The sequence below is a fragment of the Streptopelia decaocto genome (genome assembly GCF_964273445.1).
Source record: "Streptopelia decaocto genome assembly, chromosome: 3".
In the NCBI taxonomy this organism is placed as follows: Eukaryota; Metazoa; Chordata; class Aves; order Columbiformes; family Columbidae; genus Streptopelia; species Streptopelia decaocto.
The window spans coordinates 25,544,038-25,561,880 of NC_138656.1; the positions used below are offsets into that span (position 1 = coordinate 25,544,038).

General features: G+C 35.7%; 1 protein-coding gene across 1 annotated transcript in view; it reads right to left on the bottom strand.

Moving 5' to 3' along the window:
- SYT14 (synaptotagmin 14) overlaps positions 1 to 14,369 on the bottom strand; it is a 57,367-nt gene extending 42,998 nt beyond the window's left edge. The window contains exons 1-2 of the mRNA XM_082047991.1: positions 13,381 to 14,369; positions 8,878 to 9,096 (exon numbers count right to left, since the gene is read on the bottom strand). Coding sequence (XP_081904117.1) covers positions 8,878 to 9,096; positions 13,381 to 14,338 — 1,177 coding nt within the window. The 5' untranslated portion in view covers positions 14,339 to 14,369. The remainder of the gene's footprint in view (positions 1 to 8,877; positions 9,097 to 13,380) is intronic.
- Positions 14,370 to 17,843: the final 3,474 nt, after the last annotated feature.

The following is a 17,843-nucleotide window of genomic DNA, read 5'->3' on the forward strand; positions in this document are numbered from 1 at the left end:
GCAAAGGTGCTTGGTTCATCATGGAATGATCTTCTTTGCTGATATAGTACTGGACCTTGTGCTTATGTCTTAAATCAGTTCTACATTTTATTAATGTGGAACATCTGTATCAAATACAATGCCACAAGGAACTATTTCAGCCACAAATATATACATGCACTTTTCCCAGATAATGACAGATCCTGATCCTTTCATAAATTCCAGATTCAAATAGATTACTTATTAAAATAGTAAGTTTACAACAAAATGGGAACTTTCCTGTAATTATTAATGTATGATTTACATCACTTCAGAGACATCACATAGCTAAGGGTGACTTTCTTCAAAGCCTTCACATCAGTGCAAAGGGTATCTCTTCAAAGACTTCAAAATGCTGGCAGGAGGAACCTAATTTGTGAGACTGCTTGGCTTACTTGTGCACATCAGGAAAAAAAGCCCTTTCCCACAGGAGGACAGGTTTTCTTCCTCTTTGGAGTTGGTCTAGCTGGAAAAGGAATTTTTCTGATGAAAATCTTATCATCATCACAGACTTAGAGTTTTGCTACTAGTTTTCTTCTCTCAGCAGTAGATGACATGCACGCTTTAACATCATCTTTCGCCAGCAACTCTGCTGCTAATCACAGGGTAAATCCATAACTTCAGTATTATTCAAATTCATTCTATCAAGCACTTTCATGTGTTTCCTTTGGTTGACAAGATACTTACTGTGCACAACTTATCTAGCTTTTCAACTCACAAGTTCTCAATGTAACTCCATTTTCTTCCAAACTGTGTTTAAATTCAGACACAGATCTCCTTTGCATTTAAATTCCATATTTACGTCTTGCCACCTCTGTAATATTCCTCAAGAAAATTACAATAATAATATTGAATTACACATGTACTTTCTACTCCATCTGTGAATTCTCTCCATTCCAGGTCTTCAGACTCTGTTACCACTATGCTTGTCTGCCATTCACGCAGATAAAGAAACATAACCACAACATAATTATAGCCTAATATGTGAATAACTTCCATGAAAAGCTCCTTGCTATTAGGAACTTTTCAAAAGATAAAGGGTAACACTGTCTTGGGTAGTAAAAAAGATCTGAATTCTGTAAAACTGAATAAAAGACAGAGCAAAAGTTACTCTTCAAATCACCTTAGTCTCGGCAATGCTCAGTTGGCTATATTTTTGGGAAAAACAAAATCATTTCAAATACTTAACAGAACTGTCTTCCACTATTATAGAATAATAGTGCCATAATGCATTAGGAAGATACTTTGTTGGTGTTCCCCCCCAGCCCGGCAAGAGTTAAAAACAAAAACAAGCAAACAAAAAAACAAACACACACAAAAAAACCCCAAACCTGACAGCATCTGAGAAATTAAGCAGAAAACAATCCAAATCAAGTTAGCCCTGAACAGTATCTTGCAGCTCCTTGAGTTACAAAAGTATCTTTTGTAGTACACAAAACTATCGTTAAAACATTCCCTTGATATAGCTATTGTTGAACTGCCACACTCCCCAGAGGCTTCAAAAGCACAATAAATTATCTTTCTCCAATTTTTAAGGGCTTAGAGCCAAGGAAAACTCACTGCTATTTACCTATAAATAGGAGGCACATACAAAGTCCTGATTCCTGATTATGTGTATCATTAGTACTGCATCATTGCACTTTCTACTGTACTACATGAAGATCTTAAATTACTCTTCAAATAAAAAGTGTCTAGGGTAGCTGCCAACACAATAGAAAAGAAGCATAAGGAAGCTGGATCAACTGAATAAATATCATAATTTTTAAAAATCCCATTTTTCTCTCCCCAAAAATCTCTAAAAAGTGCATCAAGAATTGTATCAATCGATAGTATACAAGCACTGTCAGCTGACATGCACAACTATGAATATCTAAAATATCTCCTAGATGTAACATGACTCAGCCTTCAAAATACACTCTGAAACATTTGGGAAATACTGCTCTGAAGATTACTTAAAACTTGTCTTAAGTGGCTTTACTGAAGACACTTTTAAAATGTCTTGATGAACGTTACTATTTGAAGGCCTAGGTCTATCCAAAGCTGCAGGCCTAAAAGATAAAATTCTTCCAGTGGGTATTATACCAGACAAATCTCAGAGGTAACCTGATAGAGACACATCAATGAAAACTGGGTGGCCAACTTCATCCTAAATACTCTTTCCATTGTATTTCTAATTAATTTATTTAAAGAGCATTAAAAGAAAAAGAAGAGAAATAATTATTTAAGTAATGATCTAGTATTCAACTGAGCTATCAGTCTTCCAGTCTGAATACTAGTTCATAGCTCTTATTGCACATAAACTATCTTCTTCGTCAAAAATCAATACAATTGAACACTATTCGCTGAAAAATAAAACGGTTTCAGAAGAAATATGAGGCCTAGGCCCTTCTTTTAAAAATGTTCTTTAAGCTTCAATGATTGTTTGCTGCTACCCTTATCTACAGTCATGCTGAATAAAGCTATAGCTAAATAGAAAGTTACATGTATTCACGAGGTGTTAACAGCTACATCTTATTTGCAGTCTCAGATAGATAGACCAATTTTGAGAAAACTTTCTGGCCTTATTTTGCTGAACACAACACAACCATACTGAGGCCCTCACTCCATACTTTAGAACCAGTAAGTCTTTATTCACACTTGGATTGCAAATACACCTGCTTATATGCAACGAATAATGACAGAAACTAAACTGGAAAATTTATAATATTCATGGGATTCACTGAGAGATCCACTCTTCCTCTCTCAGCCTGTCCAGTGGCTTTCATCTTAGCTTGACAAGTCCAAAGAAGTAGGATCCTGCTTCACAGAAGGTTATTTACAGAGGAAAACGTCCCCAGGTTGCTTTAACAAAGTGGAGAGATTTACCTGTGTACCAGTTTTGAGGTGCTTATGAAAGAGCCTTTGGTGTTTATGTTGGGAAGATTCTGAAATAAAATCTATGTACTTCAAGTAGTTCAGTAAAGAGACTTTTACCAAGACATGAAAACTAACAACAGAGAAAGATGAGGCAAAAAGCTGCATAAAGAATCCCATCCAAGAGATTGCAGAAGAACAGTCGCCTTCACGTGCAAAGATTGACACCGAGGAGCAAGGCAAACATATGTCCAACAGACACATCAACAGAAAGTGCCGAAAGCCTAGAGTAGAATAAAAGTGGAGAAGATAAACTACAAAAATAACATCATATTCTACCTTCACAATATGGAAAAGATGGATAAAATCCAGTAGCATATGCCTGCTAGAGCAGCAGATTCTCATTTAAGAGAACTTATGTTTTCTCACTGCAGTCTTTTAGTGCTTCCATATGTTTCCAAAAAACCTTGTGAAATGTAAGGCACTTGGGCCAATCTCAGAAATAGAGCCTCTGAACAAACGTGCCTTCCACCATGGGGCTTTATCAACTGAGAAGTCAGAAAAAGACTTGAAAACAGGCTGGAGATGGAACCTGTGGTTGTACCAAGCTGGTAAACTATAGCTAAATAAAGTACATCTTAGTATGCTAAGTAAGCAAGAGAGCGTACTGCTTTTTCCATCACGATGTCACTTCGCCTCAGAACTGGGATCAATTCCCCTTGCTTGCTTGCTAATCTGGAATTTTGCACAGCTGTTAAAGAGGTGATTTGGCAAGACAAGCTTTAAAAAACATCACAAATTAACTATAAAAACACAGAATGTTTTCTTCCCCTCTTATACCTTTCTCATTTCAACGGATTCAGGGAATGTTCATTTCAATAGCAACCTCCAGTTTTTGACATCTTCCTGCCAATCTCTAATTTCAATATATTTACCCTAACATTTCTAAGTTTAAAAACTTCAATGTTTAGTAATTTAAGGGACTGCTTCCTTAAAGAAAATATTTTGTACTTGCCTATGAAGCTTCTAGATATAACAGACACGACAACTTGCCTGTATAATGCTTGAGTTTTTAAAGTTCAGAACTAGCCACTATTAGAGACAAAGAGGCTAGTTTAATATCATTGTACATTTTTAAAAAATTTAAGTTGTTTGGAAAGCATGGTCCATTTAAGATCACGACCAACACAGATACTAATAAATAATTCCAATTACCAAAGTACAAAGAATAATGACAATTTTGAATTTAAAGTTTGTACACTTCCTTATATAGATCACTATTTCAATTAATAACATCCTTGTTAGAAGAATTACCTTATGTTGTTATTTTTGCTTTTCTAGTGTTGTGTTGTTGGGTTATTTTTCCCCTCCCTTTATTTTCTGAAACAGACTTGTAATATCACAGACTATATTCTTCCCCTCTTCCAAGATAATACAAATAACTTGAGCACATGAAGTCAATGCTACATATTTAACAGGATAATAGGAGCATTTTAAATGGTGTGGAGTAACACAAGAAGTAGGACACAAATCATAAACAATGGAAGTTACAATAGGAGATGTATCAGGGAAAAGGAAAAAACAGGAGAAAATACATGAGAAAGAACACAAGTAATATTACTGGCAAAAATAAGACTTAAAACTTCGAGCTGACCCTAGGACTCTGGGCCTAGGGCCAGGTACTGGATTAAGACCACATATAGATGTCAAGAAATACTGCAGTTATACAGATTTCTCTGTTCTGCGATCAACAGTTTTAAGTCATTTGTGCAGAAGCTGGAAATTTTGGGTGTAAACCTATCTTCTGACCCATTTTACTTTGCCATCTGTACCATTTAGTTTGCCATTCTGTACCATTTTCATTATGACATTCGTCATCATCTTGATTTTCTAATGAACTAGACTTTCCTTTAGAGATACTCTGTAATTAAGCCTGTTCATGAGGAGCTTATTGAAAAAGTTACCTATTTACAAGAGGTCAGAGTCTAGAAATACTTGCATCTAAGCACAGGGTTTTTTTATTTAAAATATACATTGTAACTCACCAAAATCTTGAGTCCATCAAATGTACTACACAAATACATGAAGTGGATCAGACACTGGTCACACGCAGATAATTGTAACCCAATTTTAAAACCTAAACCTCACAGGATGAACTGAAGTGCTCCTGGAACATCCCATTACCACAATACACCAAGGAAACCCAAAAAGTACATTGCTTTCTTCATTTAACTACTAAAAACATTGTAAAAAAATGTAACGCCAGTTCTATATAAATATGCTGAAAAGAAAGATTAATATGGCCATCTAGAGGAGAAAAGAATGATGTGAAAACATGCCACACGCATTTTCAGGTTTCAGAATAAAATAGTTTTAGGGGCATGCAGCCAGAAAACAGATAATAAACTAAGCAGGTATTTGATAATAAGTGAACCTTAAATAATATGATCAGAAATTATGATGGTCTTAGTAATGAAAACATATTATTATGCATGTTGTTAGTAATGCAAGCAAAGCCTCCAGGGTGTATTAATAAAGACAAGATTATATTTTTTTCTCTGAAATTTTAAAAATGAAGATTAAAGTGCAGAGCAAACAGTTATTAGTCAAACTGTTTATTGACTCCTTTGAAAACACACAGCACACTGTTGCAAGATACATGTGATAGAGATTAACTGCTGAAGAGAAAATAACACAGGATTTTCCAAAAACGAAATATCATTTTCATTTCTGATATTACTCTACCTCTGATGGAATTTTTAATGATATCATCAGAGGCTGATTTACTAGCAATAACCATAGTGGAAACAGAAATGAGACAAAATGAATTCTCACTTCTCAGCACTTCGCTGCAACACTATCAAGCCCTGCTCAACATTGGACTGATTGGTGCCTTAAGCTGGAAGTACAGCTGAAATGTTTAGGTCTCAGAAGTAGAAATGATGAAGTACGTATGAGGAAACAGAAGCGCACCAAGTCAAATATACCGACAATCGCTCCTCACATTAAATACAGTACATATGAATACATTGCTTGCTCCCCCTTCACTACAAATAATCAAGAAATAGTTCCATCATTTGCTTTTACACTTACAAAAAAAATAATTCAACAGTCATAAAAAAAATAACTATTTAATGAACAATGTCAGTATTCCTATGTCATCAAGTCTTCTACAGATTTATTTTCCAAGTTTAAGGAACAGTAAAGCTTTCAATTTTTAAAAGTTATACTGAAACCTCTAGGATGTTGATGCTCTCCACCTGGAGCTTTTTCTGTAAATACGTACGAACTGTTTGCTAGCAATAGCCAACCTCTCACTTATTTTTGATGACAGGCTTTCTTTATTAGGTTTCTATCTTCTCTTTTCATCAAAGCTTGAGGTTGGGCAGCTTTCCTTCTGTAATGATCATAACATAACAAGGCATACACTGTCTTTTCCTCTATTCTAACACACTTATTATTGTGCAAAATTTCTTTCTTTTATGTTTGAAATAATTTAGAAAGAACATTAAAAGTATTAACACTATTTATTCTAGTATGCCACCTTCAGGTCACTGAAAAGTGAAAAATACTAGGCTGTTTCTCTGTTGCCATGTCCAATAGCACAAAACGCTTTTTAATACTATCAAACATCATTTTTTGAGACTAACAGATTACAAAAATGAGACAAAATCATCACTCTAATTTGCAAGGATTTTGCAGAAAACTGTAGAATGACTGCAGGCTATCAAATAAATAACGTTGCTGATTTTCCACTCCCTGTAAAATGTGAGAATAGTTTCACAAGCAGCAGCAAAAGCAAAATACTGACAATATTAAAGCTTTTGTACAAGTAGGTAATTAAAAATTTACAGTTTTCTAAGTCAGAATGTTTTGATAGTTTTTTGCTTTAAAAGGTTTTTTCCAAACTCTGAATGTTCTTTCATTATAATAAATTCAATCTGCATACTAATTTTAGAGTGAATATGCGTGTGCATACACATAAATGGGTTTTATATGCAGCCAGCTTCCTGAATGGAAAGAGTGTTGAGAAAGGATAGCAGCTGGTGACAGATATCTTTGGGAATAGGATAAAAAAAAAAAAAAAAACAAAAAAGGAGGAAGGGGGAAATAATTGTAACTTCCCTGATGCAATACTTGGACTTGGAAAGAGTGGGGGTTTTTTCTTAGATTCTAACCAAGATATAGATTTCCATAGAGAACTGGAGTTCTCATTCCCCAGAAGAGCATAAAAGTCATGGATTATGAACTTTTATGATCTGAGAGGATGCTAAGGAAGACAATTATTAAAAAAAAAAAAAACAAAAAAAACCCACAACAACAAAACAACCAACAAAACCAACACACAAACACCACCACCACCACAAAATGCGGGCTAGTACAACACCTTTGAAGTCTTACAGAGCCAAAGTAAAAAGCTCAGATGAACTCAGAACTTTTCATTGAGAAGATAACTTGGTAGGATAAAAAAAAAAGAACAATGGTGAAACAGGTGAAACATCAAATGTTCCTTCCGACAAGAATTATTCTATGATTATTTCAGCAAGTGGTCTCAATAGTTTGAAAAGAGACAAATACATCATTCTCAGTACCTGAAAGTAGTCTTCTTGTATAGTTTGTATCTGGTATTATTTGCTAATAAATACAATTGCGCTTTCCATCTCCCATTAATATACATCACCATCCTTTCCCAACAAGAAGTCACACCAAAAGTTAGCATCTTCTCTTTCATATTGCCCCAGCAATGCTGTCGATAGATCTCAGTAGATATATTAAAAAAAAAAAATAAATAAAACCAAATATGATACTTTTACTACCCCTTGTCACAGTTATTGTCCTCCACCACGGTGTCCAAGGATCGGTTCTTACTGCCTGACCCCACCTCTGCATCTCCTGCTCTATTTGCTGGAACTCAGGCTCCCAGCCTTCCTACAGCTTAATAGCGAAGGAAAGAACTCAAACTTCTGATGATCAGAAAACATTCCTCTTACTCTGCAACTTACTTCAATTATGGTTTTCATGTCCTTTGTGCCTTAACTTGGAAACACGAATAAGCATGCACTGATTTCAAATTTCAGCGGCAAAGAGACTTTTATAAAATTGAATTTCATCACATAGTAGAAAATGTAACTTTTATCAAGCACTTCTGGACTGTATAGGACATTTAAATACAGACTTTTAATGAAATGTATCCACTTTTTATTAGAAAATACCAATCTCTCAGAAGTCCTTGCATTTTAACCTATTGAAGGGGGACCAACAAATACCCTATTGTAGTACAACATCATATTAGTCTGACTTTGAAGTAACTTCAATCAAACCTTACTTTTCATGCTGGAAAATGGCTATAGATACAGTTCTCACATGCAGCTATTTTCAAGTACAAAAAAGCATACTGACAGCAGAATTCTCAGTCTCTATGCCAGGCCCTTACTTAAAATCAAGAAATATATACCACAAAATAAAATATCCATTGTTTACATCCAACTTTTAACGCCATGGAAAACTTCTATTAATTTAATCTTTGTAATAATGTCTTTCTGTGATTTCAAGAGAAGTAAAGATGCAGAACATTCCAGTAATGCACACCACAATGACCATATGCACTGTAACCAGTAACCAATTCAATTTACTTTGCTGTAACAACAGCTTATCAGCAGAGGAATAATAGGTCTTGTTTGTATTTATAATACCACAGAATTCATCAAGAGTTGCCACATTTCCTTCCTAAATCAAAACAGTTTAAATTCCCCCCAAAACAAAATGACTAATGATTAAACTGTATGAAACTTAATATAACAAGATATTTTATAATTTGCAGTATTTCCGGAAACACACACAAGTCTGTGCCAATATTTTGGAGCATGCACTAATATAAAAGATATCTGGATATTTCTTGGCAGACATTGACTATTTAAAAGTCAAGCTGTCCTCATCTAGGACTTACTTATCCAGAACATCATTCCGAAATTTGGAATAAAATTAATGCTTTTAAATCACTCTTACCTTCATCTATTGAGGCTTCACTACTGTATCCATCATATTCTGCAGACAGAGGACTATATTTTTGTCTGGTTTCCCATACATAGTTTTTTTGCTGTCTGCCATCCACCACTGGCAGCCTGGAACTCTGGGTTCTAGACAAGGCCTCATGATATTTACCCAGTGCTTCATCTTCACTCTCAGATGATGAACCATGCTGGTCTTTACTCATATATGAGTTGTCTGTTTGAATAAAATAAAGCAAATCGACTACAGCTCAAAACAGAACACAAGAAAATAACCATAAGAGGTTATCATAGAAGATATTTATTTCAATTAAAATTTCTGTAATAGTTTAAAAGTATTGTCTTGCTATAATTATAAGTATTCTGTGATTTTGTAAGTTGATGAGAACTATTCTTATTTTCTAGAAAAACTGAAAGATCATTAAGCCCCCAAAAATCCATTCTAAAACTTATTCACCAGAAAACGGATCCACTTAGGTCAGGCAGCACACACTGAAGTTCTTGAAACCTTTCGTTAAGTAAGAAAATGCTCAAAATAATTTATGTAAAGTAAATCCAAGACTGCTGCAACATTACATTTGGATACCTAACATATCAAAAAGGCAGCTCCTGATCCTCCATTCCCAGCTGATTTTTGCTGTGTGCATGCAGTGTAACATAGAAATGGAACTGATTTACAAAGAGAAGCCTACAACAAAATCATCCTAGTGTGTATGTGACAGTAGTGCTTAAACTCACAGTAGCAAATGGGAAAATGCTTGTGAAAGATGTTTGCATGCACAATTTTATTTAACTTAAAACAAACAGCCCCTTGTCAATAACCGCAATTAATGCAGGTTATCATTGCAGACATCTGGCGACAGCAAAAATTGCACAGAAGAAACTGTCTAGTTAATTATTTTCTACCAGTTACTCTGTAACGCCCACTCCTGTGGCCAACTTTGTCCAACTACATCTCTTCCTTCCACAAGTCAAAGATTCAGCTGCATTTTTACTTGTTAAGGGAAAGTTTCCCCCTCCCTTTTCCAAACTTCTAATGGATTCTGTCCAAATTTAACAAGCCACGCAGAGGTTTTGTAGATCTCTGACTCTAACAGGCATTAGAAGAGTTAACATAAACTCAATAAAGGTCAGCATTACCAATACTCTGTGAGCAAGCCGATGGTATACGATTTGCCAATAGATTTCTGCTACTGGTAGAGCTCTGAGACAGCCATAAAGCTGTTTTTCAGCGCCTGATTCTGCAAGGGAATATTGTCTAACATGCTATCCAGCCACGCTGAACCGCTTCTCCCCTCCCTGCTTTTATGCCCTCCTCTCAGTCCCTGTCCTAGCTCTAGCTCTGCATTTCCACTCCCATGAGTGTCTGTCTTCATGCCCAGTCAGTCTCACTCCTCTGTTTGGGTATTTTGACTAGAGGAGGGAATCAGCTTCCCCAAAATTCAGCCATTTAAAATTAAGGTAAGTCAACCTCTGTCAGCCATCTAGGCCTCTTTTACAGTCAAGCGTTTGCCTTTTCCTACTACAGAGGTCCGTCCTTCCCACTTTTAGGTAAGCCTCTAGAGTAGATGAGCAAAATCACATCCACTTGAGGTCTGTTTATCCCTGGTACTCACATAGAAAAGTCTATGCTGCAAGTTTAGGTCAGACATTTTTTGCAAAGTTATATGCATACAAGTAGAATCTTATCTTAAGTTCCTGTCTCCCAGCCCCATACTCCAGGTTCCCGCTCCAGTCTCCCAGTTTTGGTCTGTCACGGGGACCTCTTTATTCTCTTCATCTCTTCAATCCCATATTCTCTTTACTTATACCTAACCAGCTACTCATGTAACCTTAATCTTTCACCCTTAGCCTCTTCACCTTCATATAATATTATCAGTTCTCGCCATAGCTGTCACGGATCCTACTTCAAATCCCTGTCTACCATTCGCATAGTGTAACGTTCAGGAAGTTTCTGTCCTCACAGAAGACGTGTTTATTCTCAATTCCTCTGTTCAAACTTCCAAGGTCCTTCAGTAACCAAAAGCATCAAAAAGCAGGATAAGACCCACCCTGTTCTTCAACCCCTATAATGAAGCATGTGAGCGCAAATGGGATGGTCAGTGAATTTAACAAGCAAATTATAATAAGCGTTTACTATGCATTTTGCAAAGTTCCCAAAGATTTGCGATTTGGTCAAACTCACATCTCTTTTCAAAGAAGAACATGGGCACCTCTGCCAGGGGAAAAGCATTTGCCCACATTTCAAACACATACTCCAATAAACAAACGTGAAAAAGCATCTTAGTGAAGCAGACATGAAATCAACGTATTTTTTGCAGATAACCAGCATGTTTTTCCCATACTCTTTAGCTGGGAACACCTAAAGATTTAAACTATAGCTTAAAAATAAAAAATCTGACAGAAAGCATGCCAAATTTCATCCCAAATATTTCAATTTTGTCACATGGTTATAAGCAACTTAAATGAGGCCGTAAAATAGAAAATGTCAGGAAACCTTAACTGCAGATGGTGCTATCAGCTCTACATGCAATGTGTACATAACCTTAATTTAGTATTTATAGGAAAACTGGTGCATTAAAAGACTGCTAAAAAGCAACTAGATCTTTCAACTCTAGGCTATCAATTTTAATTCAAGTCTGATAGATATGTTCCTTCTCATTGTATGAATGGCTATGAAGCAAGTTCAATTTCACTGATCACTTATTGAGAATGTCACATCAAGCAAGACATAGCAGATTCACTGCAAGAAGCTGCCCAGAAAATGGAGCCTCCTTTGCCAGTACACAGAGTAAAATTTGGTATCTCATATAGCCCTCAATGCGTTGAAACCTTCCACTTAGTAAACGTCTACCGATTACCACAATTATAATTAAAGCAGGACATACCAGGACTAACACACAGTGCCAGACTTCAGTATTAGATGCATCATTTATCATCACAAGAAATGTAATAACAAATATGAAATTACATTTATTAATCAATCTGTATAAAATACAAACAATGGAATAGTATAAAACATGGTAGCAACATATTTCAGAGCCACACTGAAAGTTATGTCGCTACTAATACACTGAAGTTTGTAAGCATCCAGTTCTCAGTAATACCAGATGTTTTTTCTCCAGTTCCTAGCATAAAAGAAAAAGAATGAGCATGTATACTAACATTACAAGTCATGAAACAAGACTTCTTCACAGGACTTTAAAACCTCATTTAAAGTTAAAACACAAGCTATCCGTGCAAACATTTTTTAAATGAACAATACAAATCTGTTTCAGGTTCTTAGGAAAAAATAGCTTCCTGCACATCAAAAAAAAATCCTCAGGGTTTTATGCCTCTCCTCAACACTTCTCTTTTGATTTTTATATGTTATCTGGAAACTTGCCTAAGAGAATTCACATTCTTATTAAAAACTCTAATTTATTTAGCTAACACAAGTAACTTGAAAACTATTAATTTGCTGACCATGGGACCTAAAAATGCCATTTTTGATAGAGACTATCCTTTACAAATATTGTATTACATCAATAAAATATACAATCATAGTTTATCACACAAACATAGAAACCACCTCCTAAAGAAAATTTTAAAAAGAAAACAAAACAAACAGAAAACAACTGAAATTTTCAGATAAGGGAAAACTCGCATGCTTGAGGGGGAAAAAAACAAAACACAACTCACAACAACACAACAAACATAACTGATTTCTATTAAGAGATTATTCATTTCTCTACAGAAACAGTATCTCAAGAAAAGCTTGTGTTGCTTTCTACAAACTCACTGCATGGCCCACAAAACAATTGCATCAAAATACAAGGTTTTATTTCTTACTCACGAACTATTATGGTAATCCCATTGTCATATTGTTTAAGATTGGATGTTGAAGATGGCACACACAGCATCCATATCAACAATACATAGGTTTTCCTTGTAAGACTACAACTTTCCTTAAGACAAGCCTCATTCAGTTCTTTCTATATTTTAAATCACTTAATTGCCACTTGTCATTGAGCTTTGTGTCTTGAAATTACTATCTTACATATCCCAGAAATACATTTTGAAGATCTACTATAATGTAAATGTAACAGAAGTTACTTTTTTCCTTATCATCTTATGACATTTTATACAATGCTTTTTAAATACACAAAATAAAAACCACCTTCACAGAACAAGTGTTCTTTTCCAGTATTAATTAATTCATAGTTTTCAACAGAAACCACATAAGGCACTGCAGAGAAGGTAAGAAAAACTGTATACAGAAAAGGAAAAGTTAGAACATAAGAAAGGCACTTATTACTCAGTTCATTTAAACAATACTTTAAAAACAAATTAACTTCCAAGAAATACCAACATAATTAGAGAAAGAAGCACTGACAATACAGACCTACTTTCATCCACAGAAAACACTATTATTAAATGTGTAAATAAGGTGAAAAAAAGTAGGAAGTATCATAGGTTTCAGGAAAGGCTGAAGAACGCAGTTTGCTGACGGACTCCTCACCTTTTCCTGTTGTCTTCTTACTACATAGCGCTCTTGAATTCTTTTCTATTTTCTTTGAGTTGTTCTTTTTATCTGTTTTTGTAATTGTGGTTGACACATTGTCTTCGTCCTTTGACACAGATTTTCCTTTTCTGTCAAAAAAGGCTTCAGATTTCTTTTCTTTGGGTTCATTAATGCAATAGGGACTGTCATGGTGTGTCTTCTTCAAGCTGGAGTCTGATAATTTTTGCTTCTGTACTTCAAGTTTTGTTTCTAAATCTTGGGGAACCTTCACACTGTGAACTTCTTCAGAATCCTTAAAAGCAACTTCAGGTGACCGTGGTTTGGTTTTTCTATGCAAGCGATTCTTGGAATTATCTGATACTGCATGTAGGCAATTATCTTGTTCCTCAACAGATTTCTCTATTGTAAAATTATTACTTCTCAGGTTACCGTCCTTGAAGAACTTATCATTTACAAAACACTCGTTTCCTCCTACTGCTTCCCTTTTAAAAGGTCCTCCTACATTCTTCAAATCCTGAGGTACTTCTGTAACACTTAAATGACTATTACTATCTCTGCTTTTTAACTGGCACTGGTTTTTGTCCACGACATGGACAGATTCTCCATCATGACTTCCACCTTTATTAATATAATCTAAGGAATTAGAATAATGAGTCTCTTCATGTTCCGCAATATCTCTCTTCGCTTTCATATTAATTTCCTGAGAATGAGTCAAAGATGGTGTATGTTCCTCTCTCCCTTGCACAGGTTTATCATTCTGTATTTTGCAGCTTTCATCTTCAGCACGAAGGCCATTTATCATGCTTGTGACTTGTTCTGTTACTGTATCCGCAACGCTGTAGCCGACTTCTCCAACAACACTGGTCAGATCATCCACAGCACTGCTAAGTGTGTCGACCAGAGAAGACACAGAGGGAAGGTTCAGATTTTGGTGAAGGTTTCTGAAAAACGCCATTTGTCCAACCTATTCAGCAACTGCTTTTGATACAAAAAGGTCCTCCGTTTCACAAGCAGATCAACTCCATTTCTCCAAGTTAAATTTCAGAGCTATTTGCTTTTGCTATCTCAAACTCAATACATTTACCAGGGGAAGTTGCAGCTTTGCTCTTTCCATTCAATATGCATTGAAAATAACAAGAAAGCAGCTAAGTAAATATCTTGAAATGAAGCCACAATCAACTAGTAAAATCATAAGTCTTTCATCAACCGCAGCATCAACAAGCCATTATAAAATTCATTATTTTCAAAAATAAGACAACTGTGTGTGGTGGAAATATGTTTTTTTTATTCTAGCCTGCAAAGAAGAAGTTGTGAGACATTTAAATTACATCCTTTCATCAATGTCACACTAAAACAAGCTTTTAACACAACAGTTGCACAAAACATGCATCATGGAGACTTCTTCATCCCCAAATACTTGTTGTCTCTTACATAATGTAAGACATTGTGGAACACAAAGACTTGTTTTGTAGCAAAAAGAAAGGTAAGATGACAGACTTAATATCTGAGGGGAGAACTTTTTCTGCCTCCAAGAAAACTGAAAATAAAAAATTAGGCTGCACCTTTTAAATAGGCAGAAGGGAACAAAACCTCTCAGATTTTCCATTCTGTTCTCTGGTGGCCCTGTCTCTCTCAAGTCAGCTAACAAAGCTCATTCAACTTCCAAAGCCCAAAAAGTAGAAAGGGGTTAGTTTACCAACACTCAAAATCTGTTTCAAGTTCTAATTTTTTTATTGCACATTATCTTTAAAGACCTTGTTCTACAAAAAAAAAACCAACAAAACTGTTAGTCAGAGATAAGATGTCTTTAGTTTCTAATGTCTTATTTCTTTAAAATTACTTTCCAGTTGAGTAAAGACAAGATCTTCTCCAAAAGATTGCTGAAGGATTGTAAACGGCTGAGTCAAAATCCAATAATCCTATTCACAAATTTACCTGAGAAGATTTAATTATACACAATTACAGAACATATAAAATATGCTCAAGAATATTCTCACAGTACAAAAGAAATACCTTCCCATAATCAATATCAACTCTTTGGCTACATAGCTGTTGAATCTTTGTGGCTTGTGAATACAAAGGTTTCTTCGTTTCCACATACTACACAGTCACAGGAAAAGTCAACATTGTGTGTTTTCATCACCTGAGTAAAGGGATTATTGATGTATTTCTACACATCCTTGTAAAAATGTGCATTTTTATAATTAAGTTTAGTACACTGTATTTCAGATACTTACAAAGTTGATCTTGTGAATTCTTTCTTGTTGTGTATCCTGAATCAAGATCTGGGAAACCACTAACATTTTCAAAACACATCTTCTTATTAATATATAGGAAAAGCAGTAACATGAGAATAATGAACACCCCAACAGCAGACAGGAATCCAATTGCTTCAGGAGATACTAGAAGAAACAGAAAGAAACACATTTCATTAAGTCTTGTAAAAGTTACAACATCAGAATTGATCATTAATAAATACTGCTAAAGTTCCAAATAAATATGCAAGATATAACTGAAAAAAACACAATATAAATTTGAGTTAATGTTTGATACTATTGAATTTAATCAATTTCTTCTTTTCTAATCATCTTTTCAAAGAACAGAAAAGTATCTTGCCCTAATCTAAGGGAGGACTGACATTGTGAGCAAGACATTCTGTCAGACTACTGGACTCCATAACAAGACAGGGTCTCTGCAGAAAATGGGGAGATTATCAGCAGTTGCCAAGAGTGACGATTTTTGAAGAAACATCTGAGAGGCAGAGTACTGGACAGGAGCTGAGAGCATCCCCCCTTTCTGGAAGGAGCTGGAGTTTTGGCTACCTGGATTCAGGGCCAGCTCTGAGGTAGCACTGCTGGGGAGGGCCTGGGCCCTCACTGGTGAGGCCATTGCCTCTCTCAGCCTTGTGATGCTCAGCTCCTGGCTCCTCCTCCCTTGGGGACCAGCCAGCCCTCGCCACTCCCTGACAAGTAGGATACTGTGTGAACAAAAAACAGAATGAAAAAAAGCATGTAACAGTGTGTTCCTTGCCCTGGTACGTGTGCCACTTGTGTATAAACTGAGAAAGAGCTAAGTAGAATAAAGGCATACTTAATAAAAAACAGGTAGAGAAAAAAGGCTTAAGTAGACTGACAAGTCTTAGCATATACAATAAAAAAATATGTAATTGCTATTAAGTGGATGACTGAAAGGGAATATCGGGCATCTTGTGCAGGGCTAGAATCTTGCAAGTCCATCAGTACCTAAGCAACAATGCCAGTAATACCATTTAAGGCCAAGAGTACCTAGGACATGGGTTTAGAAATAAGAAATCTCGGAATGGACATAGCAAACTGGAACAACTGGGAAAGAGTAATTAAGGGGGAGCCAGGATATCAGAGGGAAGCTGATGGACTCTCCACAGGCTCTACATCTGAATGACTTGATGTGAGAAGTTATAAAGTTACAGAATTGCAAATTTGTTAATAACTAGTGTGAAAGGTTAAAGTTCTGAGTTACGGAACTATAATTCAGTAATATTTGGGAGTACTTTATAAGAACAAAGTGACAAACTCAATAACTGCATGCAATTAACAATGGTGTGAAGTGTTAGAGAACCAAAGTGATTCATAGACATATGTTTATTATTTAATTAATCTAGGAATTGGTTTATTAGTAGTGTGCTTAACAATTAATAAACATTATAGTCTCTTATTTCAGCTATGTCTCAAACTGGCATTCTAAAGGGAGAGAGTGAGACCTTGAGGTAACAGATACCTGAACACTCGGAGTGTTTTTTGTGGCCTCAGCACACAGAGGTGCATCCTTCAAGATTGACCATGGCTGCATTCAGCTGGATGAAAGATCAGATTTCACCCATCCTTTTCTTGCTGTTGTTGTTGCTAGACTAAATGTTCCTTTACTCACTACCATAAATCCCAGTCTTGGGGGCTGAATTTTTTCTATTTATGTTAGATTTATAAAGATTTATCAGGTTTATTAATTCAATTTGCCAAGGTCTTGGCACTTCACTTTAGGAGCATATTACTGTGTGGCAACATCTTTCACTACGTAAAAAAGGAGCGGGAAAAATTGGCAAGAATGGCAAAGATATTCTGCGTTCTCAGAAATGCAATGCAAAAGGCCAAGAGGCAACAATCCGAAGTAGCAACAAGGAAAATTCCAGAATAATAAGAGTTAATCACTGGAATAGATTGCCTAGATCAGTTACAGAACCCAGCTTTAATGTTAGCCTTGCTTTGAGCAGGGGGCTAAACTGTTAATTACTTTCCGAGACATGTTCCAAATTAAATTATTCTCTGAGTCTACATATGCCATTGTAAATCTGGGCCCATGCATCTATGTAAAAGTGCTGAATGAGAAAAAACACGCAGTTCCAGAATGTCCTTGATTTGCTCTGTGGAATGACAGGGAACATTTGTGCTTGTGATGCCATTCTTTAATTATACAGGTGTGTTTTA